The sequence below is a fragment of the Canis lupus genome, chromosome 12 (assembly GCF_011100685.1).
Source record: "Canis lupus familiaris isolate Mischka breed German Shepherd chromosome 12, alternate assembly UU_Cfam_GSD_1.0, whole genome shotgun sequence".
NCBI lineage: Eukaryota > Metazoa > Chordata > Mammalia > Carnivora > Canidae > Canis > Canis lupus.
In genome coordinates, this window is record NC_049233.1 from 49,225,027 (window position 1) to 49,248,737 (window position 23,711).

At 41.4% G+C, this 23,711-nt stretch overlaps 1 protein-coding gene across 3 annotated transcripts in view; it reads right to left on the reverse strand.

Moving 5' to 3' along the window:
* The window catches only part of MDN1 (midasin AAA ATPase 1), a 166,430-nt gene extending 153,111 nt beyond the window's left edge, over window positions 1-13,319 (reverse strand). For 2 of the 3 annotated variants that reach the window (XM_038554731.1, XM_038554730.1), the window contains exons 1-2: window positions 13,072-13,173; window positions 3,415-3,641 (exon numbers count right to left, since the gene is read on the reverse strand). In XM_038554731.1, coding sequence (XP_038410659.1) covers window positions 3,415-3,641; window positions 13,072-13,173 — 329 coding nt within the window. Of the gene's footprint in view, window positions 1-3,414; window positions 3,642-13,071 lie in introns of all 3 variants that reach the window. The other variant, XM_038554729.1, reaches the window with a different exon arrangement.
* Window positions 13,320-23,711: the final 10,392 nt, after the last annotated feature.

Genomic DNA, 23,711 nt, shown 5'->3' on the forward strand with positions numbered 1-23,711 from the left:
CTGAAGAGATGAACGGACTTGCACGAAACACAGAAGGAAGGCGGCTAAGATTGTGAGAGGGACAAAAACTTCAGACGAGGTGCCTGGGTGGCTCAGCCAACTATGTGTCCAATACTTGGTTCGAGCTCAACTCATGATCTCAGGGTCATGAGACTGAGCCCTGCATGAGGCTCCATGCTCAGTGCTCAGCACAGAGTCTGCTTGAGATTTTCCTTCTTCCTCTCCCTCCCCTTCTGCCCTTCCCTGCACTATTGAGCTCACACAGTCTCTCTCTCAAATAAATAAAATCTTAGGGGAAAAAAAAAAGCTTCACATTGAATTTCTTTACATAATCTTAATGTTAATCCCCTATCAGAGGCAATTTGCAAATATTTTCTCCCAATCTGTAGGCTGTCTCCACATCCTTGTTTCCTTTGCTGTGTAGCAGCTTTTTAGTTTGATGTTCCATTTGTCTACTTTTGCTTTTGTTGCTTGTGCTTTTGGTGTCACCCCAAAAAAAAAATCACTGCCAAATCTAGTATTATGAAGCAATCAATCTCTTCCATCAGCCTGTTCCTGAGTTGCATCCTTTTATAATAACTTGGTGAACAGAATCCTCAGGAGCCTACTGGGGATGCGACAGAGCAGGGGCAACAGCCATTTGAATCTGTTTTCCAGAGCAACTTGTATTGAAGCACCAAGGAAGTATACCCCAGACTCCTAGCTCAAGAAATCCCCAAATATACACTGTAATTGGGAAATAATGAGAATTCAGGAGATGGGTGGGAAAGCTTGGGACTTCAACAAGCAAGCCAACAAACAGGAATAGGGACTTGGTAAATTAACACGTGATATTCTGAAGGCGACTGGATAAAGGAGACTTAGAAGATTCAAATGGGGCTCAGAAGAGATGTGGCAGAGTAAGAAAAAGAAATTTGGGAGAAAACACACCAAAACTATTATTAATAAGTTATCCCTAAAAAGTAGGATTTCAGGGTGAAGACTTCTGCTTTTGGCAATTCTTATTATTACTTAATACATTATTACTTAAATATACTACTTTTGTAAAAATAAGACATTTTTTTCTTCGCAAGTATACTGTCAGAATAATTCTTCAGGGGAAAGAGGCTGGTATTCCACTAGCTCGGACGCAGCTAATGTTGGCAGCACATGTGGGACTAGGTGGACAGTAACAAGTATGCAAGCATGGCAGCCTGGGTGGCTCAGTGGTTTAGCGCCCCCTTCAGCCCAGGGTGTGATTCTGGAGACCTGGGATCGAGTCCCACGTGGAGCCTGCTTCTCCCTCTCCCTGTGTCTCTGCCTCTCCCTCTCTCTGTGTGTCTCATAAATAAATAAATAAAATCTTAAAAAAAAAAAAAAAGTATGCAAACAGATAAGCAGTAACCAAATGGTCAACCTGACCCAGGAGGTCTTTGAGGAAGATAGGGGGAAATGAGCAGAGTGTACTGGCAATGATCCTCCATCTGTGCAGCAATGGGGAGAAGAGAACAGTGATCCAATCTAAGCACACAAAAGGGAGTCTGGTCAATACTCTCTTCCAAACTTATTTGACTACAGTAGCACCCTTTACTCTAGAGACCCATCATTTTCAAGGAGTGCTCTAAAATTCTGGTCTAAACAATGACAGATGAACCGATAAAGTAAAGCATTTTTAGCCAGAGAATAATAACATTAGTTTTTTCCCTAAAGAATATTCAAAGACTAAGGAGAAGGGGAGGTCTCTTTCCTGTAGTATGATAAAGAGTCATAAGGTCCAAAATGCAACATGGAATACCACCCAGTTAAACATCTAATCTTGGACAAGCCACTTGGGCAACTCATCAGTCTTCCTACCATCTAGAAATAAGACCTGTGATCCAGTTCCGGCCCTGACACTTAGGACAATTTAGTTAACCTCTCTAAAGACTTAAAATAACAGTAATAGTGCCTGAAGATGTTATAATATAAAGATTAAAGAACGCCTTACTGGCTCAGTCAGAAGAGCATATGACTCTTGATCTCGGGGTTGTGAGTTCAAACCCCACAGTGAATGTAGAAAGAAAAGGAATAAACAAAGAAACTTAAAAAAAAAAAAAAAAAAAAAAAAAAACAGGAAACAGTCCACCACTAAATGCAAATCAAAGAATAAAAAGATAACATATAGCTACATACCTAAATGCTATATAATCCTGTATAAATATTACTAAAACACCACCATTGGGGATCCCTGGGTGGCTCAGCAGTTTGGCGCCTGCCTTTGGCCCAGGGCACAATCCTGGAGTCCCGGGATCGAGTGCCCGTGTCAGGCTCCCAGCATGGAGCCTGCTTCTCCTCCCTCTGCCTGTGTCTCTGCCTTTCTCTCTGTGTCTCTCATGAATAAATAAAATCAAGAAAGAAAAGAAAAGAAAAGAAAAGAAAAGGAAAAAGAAAAAGAAGAAAGAAAGAAAGAAAGAAAGAAAGAAAGAAAGAAAGAAAGAAAGAAAGAAAGAAAGTTAGTTCTCTTTTCTCAATTAAAAAAACTCTAACACTCACTTTACTGCCCCTTTGACAATTCCACACAAAAGGTACTTTACTATTAATTTAAAAGGCAAAGGTAGATAGTGTGGTATGAAGCAATAGACCCCAGCTATTTGGGAGGATGAGGCAGGACTGTAGTTCTGGTCTGTAGTGCACTATGCTGATCTGGTGTCCATGATAAATTTGTCATCAATATGGTGACCTCCCAGAAGTGGAGGACCACCAGGCTGTCTAGGGAGGGCTGAACCAGCCCAGCGTGGAAACAGAGCTGGTCAAAAGAAAATCACATTAGAATCCAGTTCTAATACCACTTCTTACCATACTGCTTCGGATAGATTGTTATAAAGTCAGAACGGACACCAGAACTCTTCTGACTCCTGCAGCTGCTCTAGCAAGCAAAAAATGGCATACATCTGAAGTGAATGCTGTAACAGCTTCAACTAAAACTCATTTAAATCAGGGCACTTGGGTGGCTCAGTTAGTTAAGCCTGTCCGCCTTCAGCTCAGGTCATGACCCTGCACTGGGCTTCCTGCTCGTGGGGAACCTGCTTCTCCCTCGCCCTCTGCCTGCACTCTACCTACTCTCTATCACATAAATAAATAAAATTATTTTTAAAAATAATAAAATAAAACTCATTTAAATCACCTTATATGGATGTCTCACCAAATGATACAATCCTTGAAGATAGGGAACCTATCTTGGCCATTTTGCCAGACCGGTCTTGATGGCCAAGATTTAAAAGAACCTAGTAAATAGTCACTAAACTAAGCTAGATAAAGGGATTCCACTGTGATCATTTTTATAAAATAGTACCACCTATATTTCTTCTTATATTTCCCTTCTCCTCAACTCACTCCTTCTTACATCCCAAGTTCTACTATCTCAAGGAGAAATGTAAAGAAAAAACTGTTACTCACGGAAGGATGTCAGGATGGTTACAGAGGAGTTTGCTCATTGACACACAGAGCCTTTCGTGTAAATCATGGTTGACTTGGCCTCCAGCTTTAATGGCCTCAGCATTCCTTTCCAGCAAATCCAAAAGAAGAGGGCGTAGTTGGCGACCAACCAGCACAGTACAGTCTTTATCCAGAAGTAATTGTGCTAAGGTATTCAGGATACACTGGCGATCTTGAGGTGTCCACACCTGAGAGAAAGGCAAAACAAAGTCTATGTGAATGCTACTCATTTGCACTGCTACAGAAGAGCAAAAAGTCCTAGCTTGGAATTAAAACATCCAATTTCCAGATTTCATAAATGAGTTTACCTTATAAAACACAGTGAAGGTTTTTGCAATAGACGATTACAGTGAATTTAATGTAAAAGGCTGTTACAAAGAAGTTTCAGTCCACTGGGGTTTTAGCAAAAGGACTGATACCTGAATTCCATGTAAAATGCTACACAGCTTCCCTGAAAAATAATCTGTCTCATGGTCTCAGCACTTCCCAGAAATTCCAATGTTTCCCACAGCTCCTTTGCTCTTGAAGGAAAACAGAAATTGCATGGGTTTGGGCACCAACCTTGCAGTTATTATGTAAAACTGTCAACTCTCTTGAGGTAAGGATAGAGATTAGAAATCAATTCCTCAAAATGAATGAGGACAGCCTTATGAAGGCTTCAGCCTCGAAGAAATAAAACAGATCCAAAGGAGACAGTCATACTTTGATATGAAAGATGAAACAGACCACAAAATTCTAGTGCCTGGATTCAGAATGTCCATAAGAGTAACAAAGAAAACTGAAAAAGTGTGTGAAAAGTCTCATGTTGCTAGTGTGCATGGAGGCCTATACAATCCTTGCGGCCAACAATGAGATTGTGGGTTTAAACTGTTTAAGGGTCATACCCTCTGACCCAGCAAATCCAATGCTATGAATTTATCCCAAGGAGTTTCATACTAAGGAGTTTCATTTTTACATCAGATGTAAAAATTTAACAGTTTTCCAAAATTATCTCTCAGAAAAAGGCCACCTTACACTTAAGCTCTTAAAAAAACTTCCAAAATATACAGCATTGACTTATAAAACTAATTCTGAACAAAACACTGATTGGAGGAAGATATTACATTGGAACAATTTCCATCAATATTAGTCCTCCAAGGACATTTAACAGATTTGGTCATGATTCACAGGAGCATGATATGACATTTTCGATTGCTGAATGTCCCTATAAATAAATAAAATAAATAAATAAAAAATAATAAATTAAAACAAAATAAAAAAAAATAAACAAATAAATAAAAAAAAATAAAAATAAAAAAGTCCACGAAAAATATCACTTAAAAAGTATACAGTAGGGATGCCTGGGTGACTCAGTCAGTTAAGCATCTAACTCTTGATTTCGGCTCAGGTTATGATTTCAGGGTTGTGATCGAGCCTTGCCTCTGGCTCCATACTGGGCGCACAGCCTGCTTAAGATGCTCTGTCATGGGACGCCTGGGTGGCTCAGCAGTTGAGTGTCTGCCTTCGGCTCAGGGTGTGATCCTCAGTCAAGGGATCCAGTCCCACATCGGGATCCCTGCAAGTAGTCTGCTTCTCCCTCTGCCTGTGTCTCTGCCTCTCTCTCTGTGTGTCTCTCATGAATAAATAAAATCTTAAAAAAAAAAAAAAAGATTCTGTCTTCCTCTGCCCCTCCTCTCAAAAATATAAATAAATAAATAAATAAATAGTATTCAGTAACTAGTTACAAAGTGAAAAAAAAGAAACTTCATCTACAAAATGAATGAAAAAAAACATAACTCTCCAGGACATGTTCTACAAATGGATACTTGCAGGTTGGGGAAAAAAACCTCCAGAGAGAGTATCATTTCATGAGCTTTATCTTCAAAAGGTGATATGGAAGTGCCTGGGTGGCTCAGTCAGTTGAGCACCTGACTGTTGATTTTGGCTCAGGTCATGATCTCAGGGTCTCAGGATCGAGCTCTGCATCAGGCTCCACACTCAGCAGAGTCTAGCTGAGATTCTCTTTTTCTTCTCCCTATGCCCCTCCTTCCTGCTCATTCATGAGCGTGCTCTCTCTAAAATAAATAAACAAAATCTTAAAAAAAAAAAAAAAAGTAACCTGGAAAACTGTGTTAGAAGAAATAGATAGTTAGCCTTTTTTAAAAAGGAAACTCTAAGCCCAACATAGGGCTTAAACTCCTGACCCCAAGATCAAGAGTCCCATCCTCTGGGGCACCTGGGTGGCTTAGTCAGTTAAGTGTCTCTTCCGCTCCAGTCATGATCTCAGGGTCCTGGGATGGAGCCCCGTGTAAAACTCCCTGGTCAGCAGGGAGTCTGCTTCTCCCTCTCCCTTTATGCTCGCCCTTTCAAATAAATAAAATATTTAAAGATAAAAATAATTTAAAAAAACAATAGAAAGAGTCGGTAGTGCTCTACCAACTGAGCCAGCTAGGTGCCCTTAGACATTTAGCTTTTCAAAAACCAACTTCAATCCATCAATCTTTTTTGACATATACTCTACGCACCCATTTATAGTTTGATGAGTTTTGACATATATACACACCCATGCAATCACCACCCAATAAAAGTATCAAACCCAAAGTTCCCTTATGTTTCTTGGCAGTCAATCTTCTCACCAATAATATGATTTTACGACCATAGATTAGATATGCCTAGTCTAGAACTTTATGTAAATTTAATCAGGGCATGCCTGGGTGGCTCAGCGGTTGAGCGTCTTTGCCTTGGCTCAGGATGTGTGATCCCAGAGTTCTGGATGAAGTTCCACATCGGGCTCCCCACAGGGAGCCTGCTTCTCCTCCCTCTGTGTCTCTGCCTCTCTCTGTGCCTCTCATGAATAAATAAATAAATAATCTAAAATAAATGAATGAATTTAATCATGCAGTATGTGCTCTTTTCTGTCCAATTTCTGTTGTTCAGTATAATGCTTTTGACAATCATTCATGTAAATAAATGCTTCAATAGTTTATTCCATTTTGTTACTACTTTTTCACTGTCTGAATAAACCACAACTTTTTTTATCCATTTGCATGTTGATAGATAGCTTCACTGCTTCACTGTTTCCAACTATCATCCAAAAAGCTACTATGGGAGCACCTACCTCAGTGACTTAGTGGGTTAAGTGTCTGACTTGATTTTGGCTCAGGTCATGATCTCAAAATTGTAAGATCAAGCCAGGCATTGGCTCCCTTCTGGGTGTGAAGTCTGCCTAAGTTTCTCCTTCCCTCTGCTCCTTTCCCTCCTCTAACCACCCCGCTTAAAAAAAAAAAAAAAAAAAAATAGCTACTATGAACATTTAGGTACATATATTCAATGCTTTCTTTTTTTGTACCAGTTGTAATATATTTTACATTACCTAAGAGTGAGATTGCTAGGTCATATACCTATATGCTTAATTTGAATATAAATTTTAATTTAACTTAAAAAAATTTTAAGATTTTATTTATTTGAGAGAGCGTGTGCACAAACACAAAGCTGGAGAAGAGGCGGGGTGGGGGGGCGAGGAGCAGAGAGTAGAGGGAAAGCAGATTTTTTTTTTTAAGATTTTATTTATTCATTCATAGAGACACAGAGAGAGAATGAGAGACTGAGACACAGGCAGGAGAAGCAGGCTCCATGCAGAGAGCCCGACGCGGGACTCGATCCAGGGTCTCCAGGATCACGCCCCAGGCTGCAGGCGGCGCTAAACCGCTGCGCCACCGGGGCTGCCCCCCAACTTGTTTTAAAGTTAAACGTTGAGGGGTGCCTGGCTGGCTTAGTTGATAGATCATGTGACTTTTTTTTTTTTTTTTAAAGATTTTATTTACTTGAGAGAGAGACAGAGACAGACAGTAAGAGGAGAGCACAGACAGGAGGGGGGAGGGAGAGAGAGAAGCAGACTCCCCACTGACCAGGGAACTCCACAGGGGGCTTGATCCCAGGACCCTGAGATCTCTCATGAATAAATAAATAAAATCTTAAAAAAAAAAAAAGTGTCTTGAGTTCAGCTCAGATCATGATCTCAGGGTCCTGGGATTGAGCCCCATCCGGCTCTGTGCTCAACAAGAAATTTTTCTTTTTTTAAAGATTTTATTTATTCATGAGAATAATAAATCTCCTGATCCTGGAGACCTGGGATCAAGTCCCACATCGGGCTCCCTGCATGGAGCCTGCTTCTCCCTCTGCCTGTGTCTCTGCCTCTGTGTGTGTGTGTGTGTGTGTGTCTATGAATAAATAAAATCTTTAAAAAAAATAAAATAAAAAAATAAAACAAGTTGGGGATCCCTGGGTGGCTCAGTGGTTTGGTGCCTGTGTCTCTCATGAATAAATAAAATCTTTTTTTTTTTTTAATAAATAAAATCTTAAAAAAAAAAAAACTTTAAAACAAGTATTTGTACCAGTGTACACTCACCAGCAATGCCTGAGACCTCTAGCCGCCAGGTAACTTCACCAACATATAGTATTGTCAGTTATAATTTTAGTCATTCTAGTGGAGCGAGAGTGGTAGCTGGTGCTTTTATCTGCATTTCCCTGATGCCAAAGATGTTGAGAATTTTTTCAAGTGTTTAGTCGCCATACGTTTATCAACTGTTGTGATGTTTGTTCAATCTTTTATTCATTTTCTTAAAGATTTTATTTATTTATTCATGAGAGAGAGAGAGAGAGAGAGGCAGAGACACAGGAGAGGAAGAAGCAGGCTCCATGTAGGGAGCCCGACGTGGAACTTGATCCCAGGTCTCCAGGATCAGGCCCTGGGCTGAAGGTTGCGCTAAACCGCCAAGCCACCTGGGCTGCCCTCTTTTATCCATTTTTAAATTTGGCTGTTCACATATATTCAATGCTTTGAAAATGTTATGAATTTCCTTCCAATTACTCCTCTAGCTGCATTCCACAATTTGTTTAAATTATCATTCAATTCAAAATGCTTTCATAGGGGCACCTGGGTGGCTCAGTAGGTTAAGCATCTGCCTTCGGCTCAAATCATGATCTCAGAGTCCTGGGATCCAGTCTCATGTACTTCTGGCTTCCTGCTCAGCAGAGGAAGTCTGCTTCTCCCTCTTCTTCTGCCCCTCCCCACAGCTCATGCATGCATGCACATGTACTCTCTCTCAAGTAAATAAAATCTTCAAAAAAATACTTTCTGATTCTACCAGTGATTTTCCTTCAACCATCTTTAATTTTGTTTTGTTTTGTTTTTTAATTCCTAACATTCAGGGTTTTTTTTCCTAATTTAATTCCATTGGGGGGCAGCCCCGGTGGCTCAGCGGTTTAGTGTCGCCTTCAGCCCAGGGCATGATCCTGGAGACCCGCGATCGGGTCCCACGTCAGGCTTCCTGCATGGGGCCTGCTTCTCCCTGTGTGTCTCTGCCTCTCTCTGTGTCTCTCGTGAATAAATAAATAAAATCTTAAAAAAAAAAAATCCATTGGGATCACTGAATATCTCATGTATGACTTTAATTCTCCTAAATTTATTAAGACTTATTTAATGGCTCAGAGTATGCTCTATCTTGGTGAATGTTCCAGATGAGCAGAACATGTATTCCACAGTTACTGGGCACAGCATTCTATAAATGTCAATTAGATAAGGTTTACTGATAGTGGGTCTTCCACATGCTTAGTGATTTTCTGTATTTCTTCAATCAATTACTCAGGACAGGATGTTAAGTCTCCGATTATAATTGTGAATTTGTCTGTTTTTCCTCCTCTGTCACTTTTTGACTCATGTATTTTGATCTTCTGTTATTAGGTATACAAATATTTAAAATTTATTCCTTAAAATTCACACTGTGAGGCTATCGCATGCATTATAACATATTTGGCAACACTCCTGGCCTCTAAATACTACGTGCTAGAAGCAACCCCACCAGCAGTTTTGACAACCAAAAATGTCTCCAGATTTGCCCTTGGGGGCAAAATTACCCCAGGTGAGAATCACTAGGCTGGATTTAAAAACATCTGAAACAAAAAAATGGAAATAGAGCTGACAGAAAAAAAAAATTCTTTTAAAAGCTTTTGTTTTGGGAGCACCCGGCTGTCTCAGCTAGAAGAGTATGAGACTCCTGATCATGAGTTTGAGCCCCACGCAGGATATAAGGACTCAATAAACTTTTTTTAAAGAAACTTTTAAATTTAAAATTAAAAAAAAAAAAAAAAAAAAACACAACACCTCACATACTATTTTAGAAAGCTTGGATATTTATTCTAGAGACAATGGGGAACTTTTATACAAAATACTTATAGAGTCAGATGACTTATTAATTATAAGTATATTAAACGACCAGAATAGGGGACCTATAGGTAAAAACAATAAGTTAGTGGTTGCCTGGGGGGATGTGAGAAAGCACAGTGATGGGGGTAGGGCGGTGATAGCTAAAAGGTATGGGGGCTTCTTTTTGAAATAATCAAAGTGTCGGGGCTTCTGGCTTGTGCAGTTGAAAGAGCATGCAACTCTTGTTCTCAGGGTCATGAGTTTGAGCCTCACATTGGGTATAGAGATTACTTAAAGAAAAAAATTTTGTTTAATTTTTTAAAAGGATGAAAATGGGGACGCCTAGGTGGCTCAGCTGTTGAGCGTTGTCTGCCTTTGGCTCAGGGCGTGATCACAGGTCTGGGGACTTGATCCCCCGCATAGGGCTCCCTGTGTGGAGCCTGCTTCTCCCTCTGTCTCTACCTCTTTGTGTGTCTCTCATGGATAAATAATTCTTAAAAAAAGGGACACCTGGGTGGCTTAGCGGTTGAGAATCTGCCTTCAGCTCAGGGCGTGATCCTGGAATCCGGGGATCGAGTCCCACATCAGGCTTCCTGCGTGGAACCTGCTTCTCCCTCTGCCTGTCTCTCTCTATCTGTGTGTGTGTGTGTGTGTGTGTGTGTGTGTGTGTCTCATGAATAAATAAAATATTTTTTAAAATAAAAATGTAAAAAAAAATCTTAAGAAAAGAAAAAGGATGAAAATAAACCTGAGCCAAAGCCAAGAGTGGGACACTTAACAGACTGAGCCACCCAGACACCCCATGATTTTTAATAGTACATTTTTCTTAAAAGCCCTTGGAATGTCCTGTGAGGAGAATGATAAAAGTGTCTTTTGTTGTATTAAGGAAGTGAATTTTATGAGGTTTTTAAAGTTAAGTTCTAGGCCCAACGTGGCCCACCACCCCAAGATCAAGAGTTGCATGCTCTACCAACTTATGCCAGCCAGGTGCCCCACAAGTGAATTCTGGAAAGTACCCAAGGGCTGGTTGTCTAGAGAACCAACCAAATCATTAGTGTTGGACTTTCAGTCATACACCCACCTCCACCTCAGGCCATGGTTGGATATAGTTCCAACACCAATGGCTAAAGATTTCATCAATCATACCTAAGTAACAAAGCCACCTCAAAAACCCAAAAGGACTTGATCGGGATGGCTTCCAAGTTGGTGAAGACAAGGATATGTGTAGAAAGTGCCACCTCTGGAGAGGGCATGGAAGCTCTGCACTCCTTCTCACATACCCTGTCCTATGCATCTCTTCCACCTGGCAGTTGCTGAATCTGCTTCTCTCTCTGTCTCTTATGAATAAATAAATGAAATCTTTTTTTAAAAAATTCTTATTTCAGATCCCAATTGCAATGAGAATCATCTTTCAAAGGTTATTGCTTTACAATAAAAATGGTTTTGTTTCCAAAAATAGGAGAAATACAGACTGGCAACACAATCAACTCTTCTGAGTGAAAAATCTTAAAATTATTACTGAAAATGGCTCAAGGAACAAACCTGAGAAGACATCTCAGGACAGAATTTGACAATGTGAAGCAAAGAAAAGGGAGAAGCAAAGGTGTTCAAATCTCCTTAATTCAAATGAACTTTTTTTAAAGATTTTATTTATTTATTCATGAGAGACACAGGCAGAGGGAGAAGCAGGCTCCACGCAGGGAGCCCGACGCAGGACTCGATCCTCGATCCCAGGTCTCCAGGATCACGCCCTGGGCTGCAGGCGGTGCTAAACCGCTGAGCCACCAGGGCTGCCCCCTCAACTGAACTTTCTAGTAGCTTTCAGATCCAATACTATTTCAAATACAATCTCAGAATCCACATGAGTGGTTCTCACACTTAGGTGTATCAGATTCTCTAAAACTTTATCTCCTAAAGACTACAAACCCTTTCCCCACGCTACTCCCAATACATAAACACCAATTTTACATTCAATAACAGCAGTGGGGAAACATCAATCTCCTGTTGCTGGTTCATGATCCCCGGAATCAGAACCTGTGCTTTGAATTCTAAAGCCCACTTACAGAAAAATACCTCTAGCAACAATACATAATTCAGGGGATCCCTGGGTGGCGCAGTGGTTTAGTGCCTGCCTTTGGCCCAGGGCGCGATCCTGGAGAGCCAGGATCGAATCCCACGTCGGGCTCCCGGTGCATGGAGCCTGCTTCTCCCTCTGCCTGTGTCTCTGCCTCTCTCTCTCACTGTCTGCCTATCATAAATAAATAATTTTTAAAAAATACTTAATTCAGGAGCCTGTAACGAAAAGCTCAGCTCACGCGAACGGATTAGCTCTTCCTTAGTCCAACCCATCAAAACTCAGTTCTCTTTCTACAGCTCACCATTTGATTAGGGATTCCCTTCACTGGGTCTCAGAAGCCAGAAATTCCAGGCTATCTTGACTCCTCCGTCCCTTTACTTTACACTTTCAATTTGTTGTCACCAAACAGAAATGCCTCTCGTGTCAATTCTCTGCTGCTCCGGACCCAAAATACTCCCATTACTTCCTAAGCAATGCCATATGTATGTGTACAACGCATTAATGACTTAAGTTAGATACTGGAGTTAGAAGGGAAAAAAAAAAACAAAACCCACATTTTCTACTCTCAAGAAGCTCCAAGATATTGGGGGTGGGGAACCTTTAAAAAAGGAAATTAAAATACAACGTGAGAAAAAATGCATGATAAAGGTCCTCCACTCAGACAGCAGGGAGTCCAGAGAAGGCTCTTAAAAGGCCAAACACCCACTTCCTAGAAGACTCTAATTCACCTCATAACGCATACGGTTAATGTCACAGATCGTACTCGCTGTCTTGCTTTGTCCTTCAGTTGTTTTGTGTTTATGAACTGTCTCCAAAAATAGACGCTGTATTCCCCTGCGGGCAGAGACCGTAACGAATTTCTCCGTCTCCTCACGGAACCGCACGGTTACCTCACGTAAAGCAGGAACGCAATCAATACGTGTCTGCGGGCCCGAACTACGGGATGGGACGGAGAGGGGGAAAAAAAAAAGAAGTCACCCAAACTAACGGGGGCGGCTCAGGCTTGGCACACTTAAGTAAAACACATGTCAAACGGGCTGAGATCCAACTCCAATCGCAGGAAAAACCAAGCACGTTTCCTTCGGAAGGCCGTGTGCGCCACAGAGCGCTCGGCGGCTGCAGGGGACGGAAGGGTCTCTCCGGTAAGCACGAAAGGCTTCTTCCAATTTCCTCAGACGCGCGCGGACGTCCCCGCCCCTGGCCCGCCCTGGGGAGGGGGCCTGGAGGGCAGAACGCCGAACCTCCGTACCCCGAGCGTAGTGCGTCTCGCTCAGGGCCGCAGGGCACGCGCCACGGGGGCGACAGGGTCCCGGCCCGGCGACTTCCATCCGCCTCCCCCACCTCCCCCTGCTTTTACCTGTTTGGCCAAGAACCTGCCCAGTTCGCTACGGCTCTTCTCGTTCTTGGCAGCGAGTAAGCGCAGCGGGGCAGCCGCCACCTCCAGGAAAAGGTGCTCCATGTCCGCAGGCCCTGCTGCCCCCGGCGGCCCCCAGCGCTCCCTACTTAGCGCTCGGAGCCCCCCCCCCGAGCCGCGGAGGTCGCGCGCGGCAAGCGCCAGCAACTACGCCCCCGGGGAAAGCCGAAGCGGCAGCCCCGCAGACACCGGGAGAACTGCAGCACACGTGGGGGAGCACGCGGCGCCCTGCGTCATCAGCCCGCGACCGCGACCGCAAGGGCAGGGCAGCCCCAGCCCCGCCCCCTCGGCGGCGGAAACGGCGAGAGTCACGCCCGCGCCACTTCCGGGAGGGAAACTGGGGCCGACCGCTCTTAGGTCCGGGTCCCGAGGGTACCGTGATGGGAGGTCTCAGGGACCACGTGTGGCCGGACCGCGCGATCGGAGGTTCCGCTAGGCCCGAAGCCGGGGAGCCCTCGGCCCACCGTGTCTCCCTCCGATGGAAATTTCTCGCACACAAGCACACCCCTTGCAATATTCTTAATAATATATATAATATTGGAATATTTATATATAATATGTATATTGGAAATAAGTGTTCAGTTAGGGAATATTTAATGAAACTGGTATATACATTATAGAATATTCAGAAGCCGTTGAAGAGTGGAATAGAAGCGTACACGAAAGCTCATTTATGGGAAGTTCAAGAACAAGCCAAAATAATGACAAAGTCGAGCTAATGGTTGCCTTCGGGAGTATTGACAGCCCAGGGTCCTGAGGGAACATGGTGCGGTGATGGAACGGTTTCATGATCTTCCTCTCGGTGGATTGGAATGGTTACTCTGGTAGATAAATTTTTAAAAGCAAAAAAAAAAAAAAAAAAAAACTCTGCCCAAGGTTTGTGCACCTTGTCCAAATTATGCCTCCAAAATGGGTTTTAAAAGCAAGTAGAAAAAATAAATAATAAATAAATAAATAAATAATAAATAAATAAATAAATAAATAAATAAATAAATAAATAAATAAATGCAAGTAGAGGGGCAGCCCGGGTGGCTCAGCGGTTTAGCGCCGCCTTCAGTCCAGGGCCTGATCCTGGCGACCTGGGGTCAAGTCCCACGTCGAGTCCCACGTCGAGTCCCACGTCGAGTCCCACGTCGGGCTCCCTGCATGGAGCCTGCTTCTCCCTCTGCCTGTGTCTCTGCCTCTCTCTCTCTCTCTCTGTGTGTCTCTCATGAATATATAAATAAATAAAATCTTAAAATAAAAAAATAGATCTCTAATAGCAAGCGTATACTGTGATGGAGTCTTTTAAAAATGTATTTGAATTTGAATTTTCTTTCCCTAGGGTTTTGAATGTTTGCTTTTGGGGGAACTCAAAAAGCACAGAACTTCTAGAACATCCAGAAGTAGGAAACTGTGAAAATGGGGCAAAAAAACATTTCCAAGAACTAGGGAACTGTGGAAATGGGGCAAAAAAAAATCTCCAAATAAATTTTAAAATTTCCAAGAAGACTGAGAAGGTCCCCTGAGGACCTAGCACAATGAATGAAAAATTACCCACGTTTGAGGAGTTACTCATTTTTTCCCCCTGGATATCTCCCATGTATATGTGAAGTGTTCATGTTAATAAACTTATGTGTGGGGGCATCTGGGTGGCCCAGTGGTTGAGCGTCTGACTTTGGCTCAGGTCGTGATCCAGGAATGGAGTTCCACGTCACGTTCCCTTCATGGAGCCTGCTTCTCCCTCTGCCTGTGTCTCTGCCTCTCTCTCTCTCTCTCTCTCTCTCTGTCTGTCTCTCATGAATAAATAAATAAAATCTTTACAAATAAATAAACTTGTGTTTTTTTCTCTTAGACTTTTGTGACAAGAACTTAGAAGGGTAAAAGGAAAGTTATGTTTACTCCTCTACACACCCTTTCTTATGACCTCTCACAAACAACCATAAAGCAACATTTTTGGGTGATAGAAATGTTTCAAGACTATACTGTGATGGTGGCACAACTCTTAAAAATTGAATAAAGTCATTGAATCACACACTTACAGTGGCTGAACTTTTTTTTAAAGATTTCATTTATTCATTCATGAGAGACACAGAGAGAGAGAGAGGCAGAGACACAAGCAGAGGGAGAAGCAGGCTCCCCGCAAGGAGCCCAATGCGGGACTCCATCCTGAACCCTAGGATCATGCCCTGAGCCAAAGGCAGACACTCAACCGCTGAGCCACCCAGGTGTCCCACAGTGGGTGAATTTTATTATATGTAAGTTATACCTCAGAAAAGCTCTAAAAATAACAATAATAATCATCAAGGAATAGGGTATGTGTAAGTATAGTTGAAACAAGATTGACAATATATTGATAATTATTGAAACAATGTCAGGTAAAGGGAGTTCATTATACTTTCTCTACATTTGTGTATGTTAGAAAATTACAATAATAAAAGGTAAAATAATATTTTTTTAAAAAAAGGAGAATAAGGTCTTGTCAAAAAAACTCAGGTACTAAAGAATAGCAGAATATATCACTTAGGTGTGAAAGAATTTGGGACTTGCCACCCCAAACTATGCCACTTTGGCATATTGATTATTCTGAGCTAAAACCACTTTAGAAATAGTAGATACAGGAAGGGCTCTCTGACCACCCCTTCCTTTTCTACCTAAAGCAGGTCATAAAATTTTTTTTCAGGCCATAAAATCTCTCATGGGAAAGGTGCCCCCCCCCCTTTTGCCAGGAATAAAAGAACATACTTATTACCAGAGACTCTTAATTGACATTGAATGGGTCTGTGCAAACAAACTTACTAAAATGACCCTTATCTTCCACTAGTTTTCCCTCCATATATCTTCTAATCACTTCCCTACAATTTACTGCCTCTAGCCCAAACCACTTTTGGCTTATCATTTCTTTTACAAATTTATTCCTTCTTTTTCTAGAAGGTATATAAGCTTTCTTGAGCTGAAGGCAATGAGGAGAAGCAGATATAAAAGCTCTGTGCCCTCCTCTTATTTGCCTAAAGCAGAATATAAGTGTGTAAAAGTGTTCCCCTTTCCCCTCTCTACCAAGAAGGACAGGAGTTAATCACTGGAGACAACTGTCAATCTCTATTAGCACAGAGATAGCATCAGAAGAAACTACAGAACAAGACTTGATAAAACTGTTATCTACCATTAGTTTCTCCATATATTTGCCTTCCCACAGTTCGCCACCCCGAGAAGCTCAAAGTTCTGTCTTGTCACTTCTCTAAAAATGTTTTGTTCTTTTTTTTTTTTTAAGATTTATTTTTATTTGGGATCCCTGGGTGGCTCAGCGGTTTGGCACCTGCCTTCGGCCCAGGACATGATTCTGGAGTCCTGGGATCGAGTCCCACATCAGGCTCCCTGCATGGAGCCTGCTTCTCCCTCTGCTTGTGTCTCTGCCTCTCTCTCTTTCTCTGTGTCTCTCATGAATAAATAAATAAAATCTTTTTTTAAAAAAGGATTTATTTTTATTTACTTACGATAGACACAGAGAGAGAGAGAGAGAGAGAGAGAGGCAGAGGGAGAAGCAGGCTCCATGCCGGGGCCCGACCCTGGGACTCCAGGATCACGCCCTGGGCTGAAGGCGGCGCTAAACCGCTGAGCCACCCAGGGATCCCCTTGTTCTTTTTTTTTTTAAGATGCTATATAAGCCCAGGTTTTAACTACCTCTTTGAGTTGCTGGTCTCTGAGTGCTCCCATGGGTATGCATGATGCACATATATAAAATATAAAAGTGTTTTTAAATGAATATAGAAAATGTAAACAAAAACTAAAAAGTTGATTCAGACTTTAGGACATGTCAGGGATAAGAGTTTTCATTTCTCCTAGGCACTCTTCTTTAACTTCAAGTTATTGCTGTCAAAAAACTATTTGTGCCTCAAGGGAGCCTGGCTGGCTCAGTTGGTGGAGCATGTGACTCAATCTCGGGGTTTTAAGTTCGAGCTCCATGTTGGGTGTAGAGATTACTTAAAAATAAAATCTAGGGGATCCCTGGGTGGCTCGGCGGTTTGGCGCCTGCGTTTGGCCCAGAGCGCGATCCTGGAGTCCCGGGATCGAGTCCCGCGTCGGGCTCCGGGCAAGGAGCCTGCTTCTCCCTCCTCCTGTGTCTCTGCCTCTCTCTCTCTCTCTCTCTCTCTCTCTGCCTATCATAAATAAATAAATCTTTAAAAAATAAAATAAATAAAATACAATCTAAAAAAAGTTTACTCATGCCTCATTAGGATATCAGAAGTGTTAACTAAAGTTGAGAGAGCACTGAAACAACATCTAAGGACCTGAGCAATTAGTTGTACTTTTCCATTAACTAGCTACGTGACTTAGGTTAAGTGACTTAACCTTCCTAGACCTCAGTTTTTCTCTAGAAGTTCTGATTCTGTGTCTATCTTCCCAGAGTTGATATATACTCTTGGAACACAGGAAGTGCCTTATTCATCTTTGTATCTCACACAGCACTACATACTTTTCTCATACACAATAGGTGTTTAACAAATGTCCAATCCTGGATGCTTGGGTTATTCAATCTGTTAAACTTCTGCCTTCAGCTCAGGCAGGTCATGATCCCAGGGTCCTGGGGTCAAGTCCTACATTGTGCTCCTTGCCCAGCACAGACTCTGCCTACCTCTCCCTCTGCCTGCTGCTCCCCCTGCTGTGCTCTTTCTCTCTGTCTCTGACAAATAAATAAATAAAATCTTTAAAAAAACAAAAGTTCAAAAAAATAAAAAAAAAACAAAAGTTCATTCCTTCCAGGTATTTAGATGTCTGAGAAAACCAAGAGCCACTTATTTAATTAAATACTGTGCAAATTATAAAAGAATCATATGTTTAGAAACTGTTGCATGATTTCCTTCTTTACTTACAAACCGTATAAGAGTAAATACAAATTAAGAGGTTTAATATCCCTTGTTGAAAATTAAGAGAAGAAACTTCTCTTCCCATTCCACCTCATCACTCATCCTTTTCTTTAAGAATTTCTTTCTCTCTTGGACAGCCTGGGTGGGTCAGCAGTTTAGCCCCGCCTTCAGCCCAGGATGTCATCCTGGAGACCCAGGATCAAGTCCCACATCAGGCTTCCTGCATGGAGCCTGCTTCTCCCTCTGTGTCTCTCATGAATGAATAAATAAATAAAATCTTGGGATCCCTGGGTGGCGCAGCGGTTTGGCGCCTGCCTTTGGCCCAGGGCGCGATCCTGGAGACCCGGGATCGAATCCCACATCAGGCTACCGGTGCATGGAGCCTGCTTCTCCCTCTGCCTTTGTCTCTGGCGCTCTCTGTCTCCCAGTCTTTCATGAATAAATAAATAAATAAAATCTTAAAAAAACAAATAAAATCTTTTTTTTTTAAAGGAATTTCTTTCTCTCTTTTTCACATGTATCTAAACTTTTTTAAAAAAATATTTTTTTGAGGAAGGGAGCGGGGAGGGAGGGAGAAAGAGAGAGAGAGAATCTCAGACTCCCCACTGAGTGCAGAGCCCAAAACATTCCAGAACCTCTTGAGAGCATGACCTAAGCCTAAATCAAGAGTCAGCTGCCTAACCAACTGAACCATCCAGCTGCCCTTCAAATGTATGTAAATTTTTAAAACAAAAAATTTATCTTGCCAGTTTTACAACTCAGGAATTTTTCTTCAAGGATCTGGGAACCATCTGTTCGCAATGAAATTATCACTAGGGAATATAACGCCCGGCTGCCCAATTTCCAGGGAGTAGTGGGCCTAACTTGTTACTCGACTCTAATTTGCAAAACCTATTCAATGTAATGGGTTATATCCATTTGGCTATTGTTAAATTAATTAAACAGGCCATTAGACTGAGGTGGCTCTAATGCTGGTAGCCTTCTTAAGCAAATCAAAATCTAAGTCCGTAAACACCTGAAGGTTAGGAAATTAAAACACTAAAGAATCACAAACAGCCAACTCGGCTTTGAGCTATAGCAAATCAAATAATTTCCTTTTTTTGCATCTGTACTTTCTCTGTATAGGTCTTTCTCCTTGCTTCTGTCACAGGGCACTCCTAACAATTTCTGGTTTAACATTGACCAATTTGAATTGACTTTTTCTCAAACTCTTATAATTTTTAATATGCCTCAGTTTATCTTTTAATGCTATATAAAAGAGTGAGATATCATTCCTTTTCACTGCCATCCGGTGTGTGTGGTTGACTGTTCCTCACCCTATCTTCTCACAAGACTTACAGAATCAAGCAATTCCTGGCCAAGGAACAAAAGCAGAATCGTTCCATTCCCTAGTGGATTCGGATGAAAACTGGTAATAAAATCAAGTGCAACTCCAAGAGGAGGCTGGAGAAGAACCAAACTGAGTCTATAAGACATCTCACATGAGATGGCACATATAATTGGCACACATATTTAAGCTGCATGAAGATCACATGTCCCTATCCTGTCACTCTGTAAACATCCCTCCTACCTGGCCAATAGACGTGTTTTTTCAGGGAAATGATTTTTCTCTGGTACTTTGCCTCTACATCAGTAGGTTGGTTCAGTAATAAGTGTGAGACCTTTTGGTTGAAAAGAAAAGAAAAGAAAGAGATTTCTTTTTGTCTTTGCAATCTCTTTAAGGGATTGTCTGTGATATGCATCACATTCTGGTTTAATGCTAATTCAGTAATAAATTGTTTTCTTTCTCTCCCTTTTTGGAGAGATATTTTGGGTTTGGAGGAGACTTTGTTTTTAATAGCTTTCCCCCGGGGGATCCCTGAGTGGCTCAGTGGTTTAGTGCCTGCCTTCCGCCCAGGGCGGGATCTCGGGATCCTGGAGCCCAGGAGTTCTGGATTCCTGGAGTCCCTGGATCGAGTCCCGGGATCCAGTCCCACATCCGGCTCCCTGCATGGAGCCTGCTTCTCCCTCTGCCTGTGTCTCTGCCTCTCTCTCTCTGTGTCTTTCATGAATAAATAAATAAAATTAAAAAAAAATAGTTTTCCCCCAACAACTATGATTTCACATATAAAACAAGGGGTAAAAAGAACCAAAGCACCTTGAGAATTACAAGAAATTAAGTCACTCTCATCATTATTTTAAGTAATGAATTCCTTATTAAATTATCAGTTCCTTCCATAAATACTGACTACCCTTTATTTGCAGTTAGCTTATTCAATATATACTAGAGACCTTTCTGTTATCCATATTTAACAGTTAATGCCCACAAGAGGCAAAAAAAAATTATCTTAAGATTTTCTGGTTCCAAATGTTCCTAATTCTCATCTCAATGTAAAGACGATGGACAGGGGCCCAGACGTTAAAGGATTCTCAGTCTTATGGTAAAGACAGACACCTAAGAGATAGTGTCAAAAATGGCTCTAATAGGGATTTGGGAAGAGGGTGCTTGAGAGTACAAGTAGGGAAGCTGCCAACTCAACCCGGAAGATAAGAAACACTTCTAGAGAAAAAGAGATGTGAGCTCAGGCTTCAAAGTGATATAATAGGGTTTGGGTTTTTTTTTAAGATTTTATTTATTTATTTACTTACTTATTTAAGAGAAAGAGGGCATGGGGGGGGGGAGGGACAGAGGAGAGGGAGAAGCAGACTCCCCACTGAGCAGGGAGCCCAATGTGGAACTCCATCCCAAGACCCTGGGATCATGACCTGAGCCAAAGGAAAGGGCTTAACAGACTGAGCCACTCAGGTTCCCAATATAATAGGTTTTATTACAGGTTTAGGGAAAATTCAAAGAAATTACACATTAAATGCTATTTCTCTAGCAAGCTTTTCATGGAGACCCTTGTTGCTAGCCCTACTCCCCTCTCAATCACCCTCCTCTCTGCCAGGTTCTGAGAAAGGACCCTCCATCAAGTAAATCTGTGTCTCTTCTAGGAAAACTCTATTCCTTTCCCACAGAAGTTGGCCTCATTGATGATCTGTTCTGTTTCCAAGATATCTGGGAGATTTTCCAAGACATATTAACAACCATGCATTTCTCACAATCCAACTTCTTTAACCAATACCTTCCTCTGCTATTGTTAAAAACAACAGGCCCAAAATGAAGCCTCTTATGCTAAGCCCCTCTTCACTAAACCCAGACTTAATTACAGTTTGGCTTGCCCAGAAATGGAATCTTAAACCAGTCAATTAAGAATTGCCAGATCAGTACTAGGTAGGTAATCTGCCTGAGAGACCCCTGCCAATCCCTGATAGAAACACACTTTGCAATAACCAATTTGATTTTTTTCCAGTATAACTTCTTTGTTCCCATTCTTTTGTCTATGTAAGTCTTTCATTTTGTGCAGCTCCTCGGAGTTCTTTTTTATTTTCTAGATTTTTTTTTTAAGATTTTATTTATTTATTCATGAGACACACACACACACACACACACACACACACACGCACACATAGAGGGGCAGAGACACAGACAGAGGGAGAAGCAGGCTCCATGCAGGGAGCCCGACACAGGACTCGATCCTGGGTCTCCAGGATCAGGCCCTGGGCTGAAGGTGGCACTAAACCGCTGGGCCACCAGGGCTGCCCTATTTTCTAGATTTCTAAAAAGATTTTATTTATTCATGAGAGACAGAGAGAGAGAGAGAGAGAGAGGCAGAGACATAGGCAGAGGGAGAAGCAGGCTCCATGCAGGAAGCCTAATGTGGGACTTGATCCCCGGACTCCAGGATCATGCCCTGAATCAAAGGCAGATGCTCAACCACTGAGCCACCTAGGCATCCCATTTTTTAAAAATAATTTTTTAAACATTTTATTTATTTATTCATGAGACACACACACACACACACAGAGGCAGAGACATAGGCATAGAGAGAAGCATGCTCCATGCAGGGAGCCCAATGTGGGACTCCATCCTGGGACTCTAGAATCATGCCCTGGGCCAAAGGCAGGTGCTCAACCACTGAGCCACTCAAGTGCCCTTTTCATTTTCTAGATTTAATGCTAGCTGATTCAAATAGATTTTTGCCAAAAAAAAAAAAATGTCCTTAAATAAACCCTTAAAATTTTTATTATGCCTCACTTTATCATCTAACATTATCAATAGGACCATTGATTAATTTTGCCTGATCTTGAACTTAATATAACTTAAATCACACAGTCTTATCTATGTCTGGCTTATAACACAATTTATTTTTTCTTTCTCTTATTGGTAAACATTTAGGTTGTTCCCAGTCACAGCTGTTTGAAAAAAGCCTTTATGAATATTATGATGCATGCCTCTTGATGTTCAAAAACACATAACTCTTGGGTATATAAGAGTAAAATTGCAGGACCATAGGCTGGGAATTTTATTTTATTTTATTTTATTTTATTTTGTTTTGTTTCAGACTGGGTAATTTAAACACATGCTGTGGTGGATAATGTCAAAGAGTTTTCTAAAATGGTTATACCAATTCACACAGTCATTAGAAAAGTGTGAAAGTTTCAGTTATTCTATTTCTTTGCTGATACTTGTTATTCTCAGACTTGTTATTTTAATGTTAGTCAGGCTGGTTGATTTGTAGAGGTATCTCACTGTTTGAATTTGCATTTCCCAGATGTGCAAGTATGTTAGTATGTTTTCAACTACTTAGTCATATGCATATGCTTTTTGAGTAGTTCTTTTGCCCATTTAAAGAAGTTGAGTTGTCTTTTTGTTACTGATTTGTGGATGTGAGTGTGGCTTGTTTTTTCTTTTGTTTTGTTTTGTTTCATATTCTGGATTTAATTCCTTGTCAGATATATGTATTATAAATATCTTCCCCTCATTGGTAATGAAAAAGTGTAGGACATTCTACTCCAAAATACACTGCTTCGGTATACTGATTACTTTGAGCAGTAGGCGCTTAAACAGCAAATACAGGGAGAGGCTTTCTCTGAGCTCCCTTCATCTGTCTAAAGATAGATCCTCCAAAAGGAGCTCAATTGTCATAAACCCCCTTCTTGAGAGTTTTATCAGCCAGGAAAGATCGACCCTTACCACAAAAGAGGAGACCAGAAGTCTATACCATACCCAGACAAAGTTTGTCACAAACTATCTTACCTCCTATCTATTTTTCTAAGGGTCCATTCATCTTTCTTAAAAATCATTTGCTTTTCCCTAGAAAGTTTACAGCCCCCCTCCACCTTCTCCTATTAAGAAGGTATATAAGATTTTACATCTCACTGCTTTTTTGGATACGTACTTTTTTGAATATACACAGTGGTGCCACAGTGATGCATATAATGTTAAAATCAATAAATCTGTAACAAATAAATAAATATATATACCTTTTATCCTGTTAAGCTGCCTGTTGTCAATTTATTTCATAAAACCACGTATAGAACCCCTAAGGATAGAGGGGAAGGCTTTCATCCTTTACAGTAGCTTTCCTTTTCATTATTTTTTTAAAAGATTTTATTTATTTATTTATTCATGAGAGACACACACAGAGAGAGGCAGAGACACAGGCAGAAGGAGAAGCAGGCTCCATGCAGGAAGCCCAATGTGGGACTCGATCCCAGGATTCTGGGATCATGCCCTGAGCCAAAGGCAGATGCTCAACCACTGAGCCACCCAAGTGTCCCTCCTTTTCATTATCTTAATAATATCTGTTAACAAACTAAAGTTCTTAATTTTAATAAAGTTCATTTTAAAAATGACTTATGGTTAATATTTCTTGT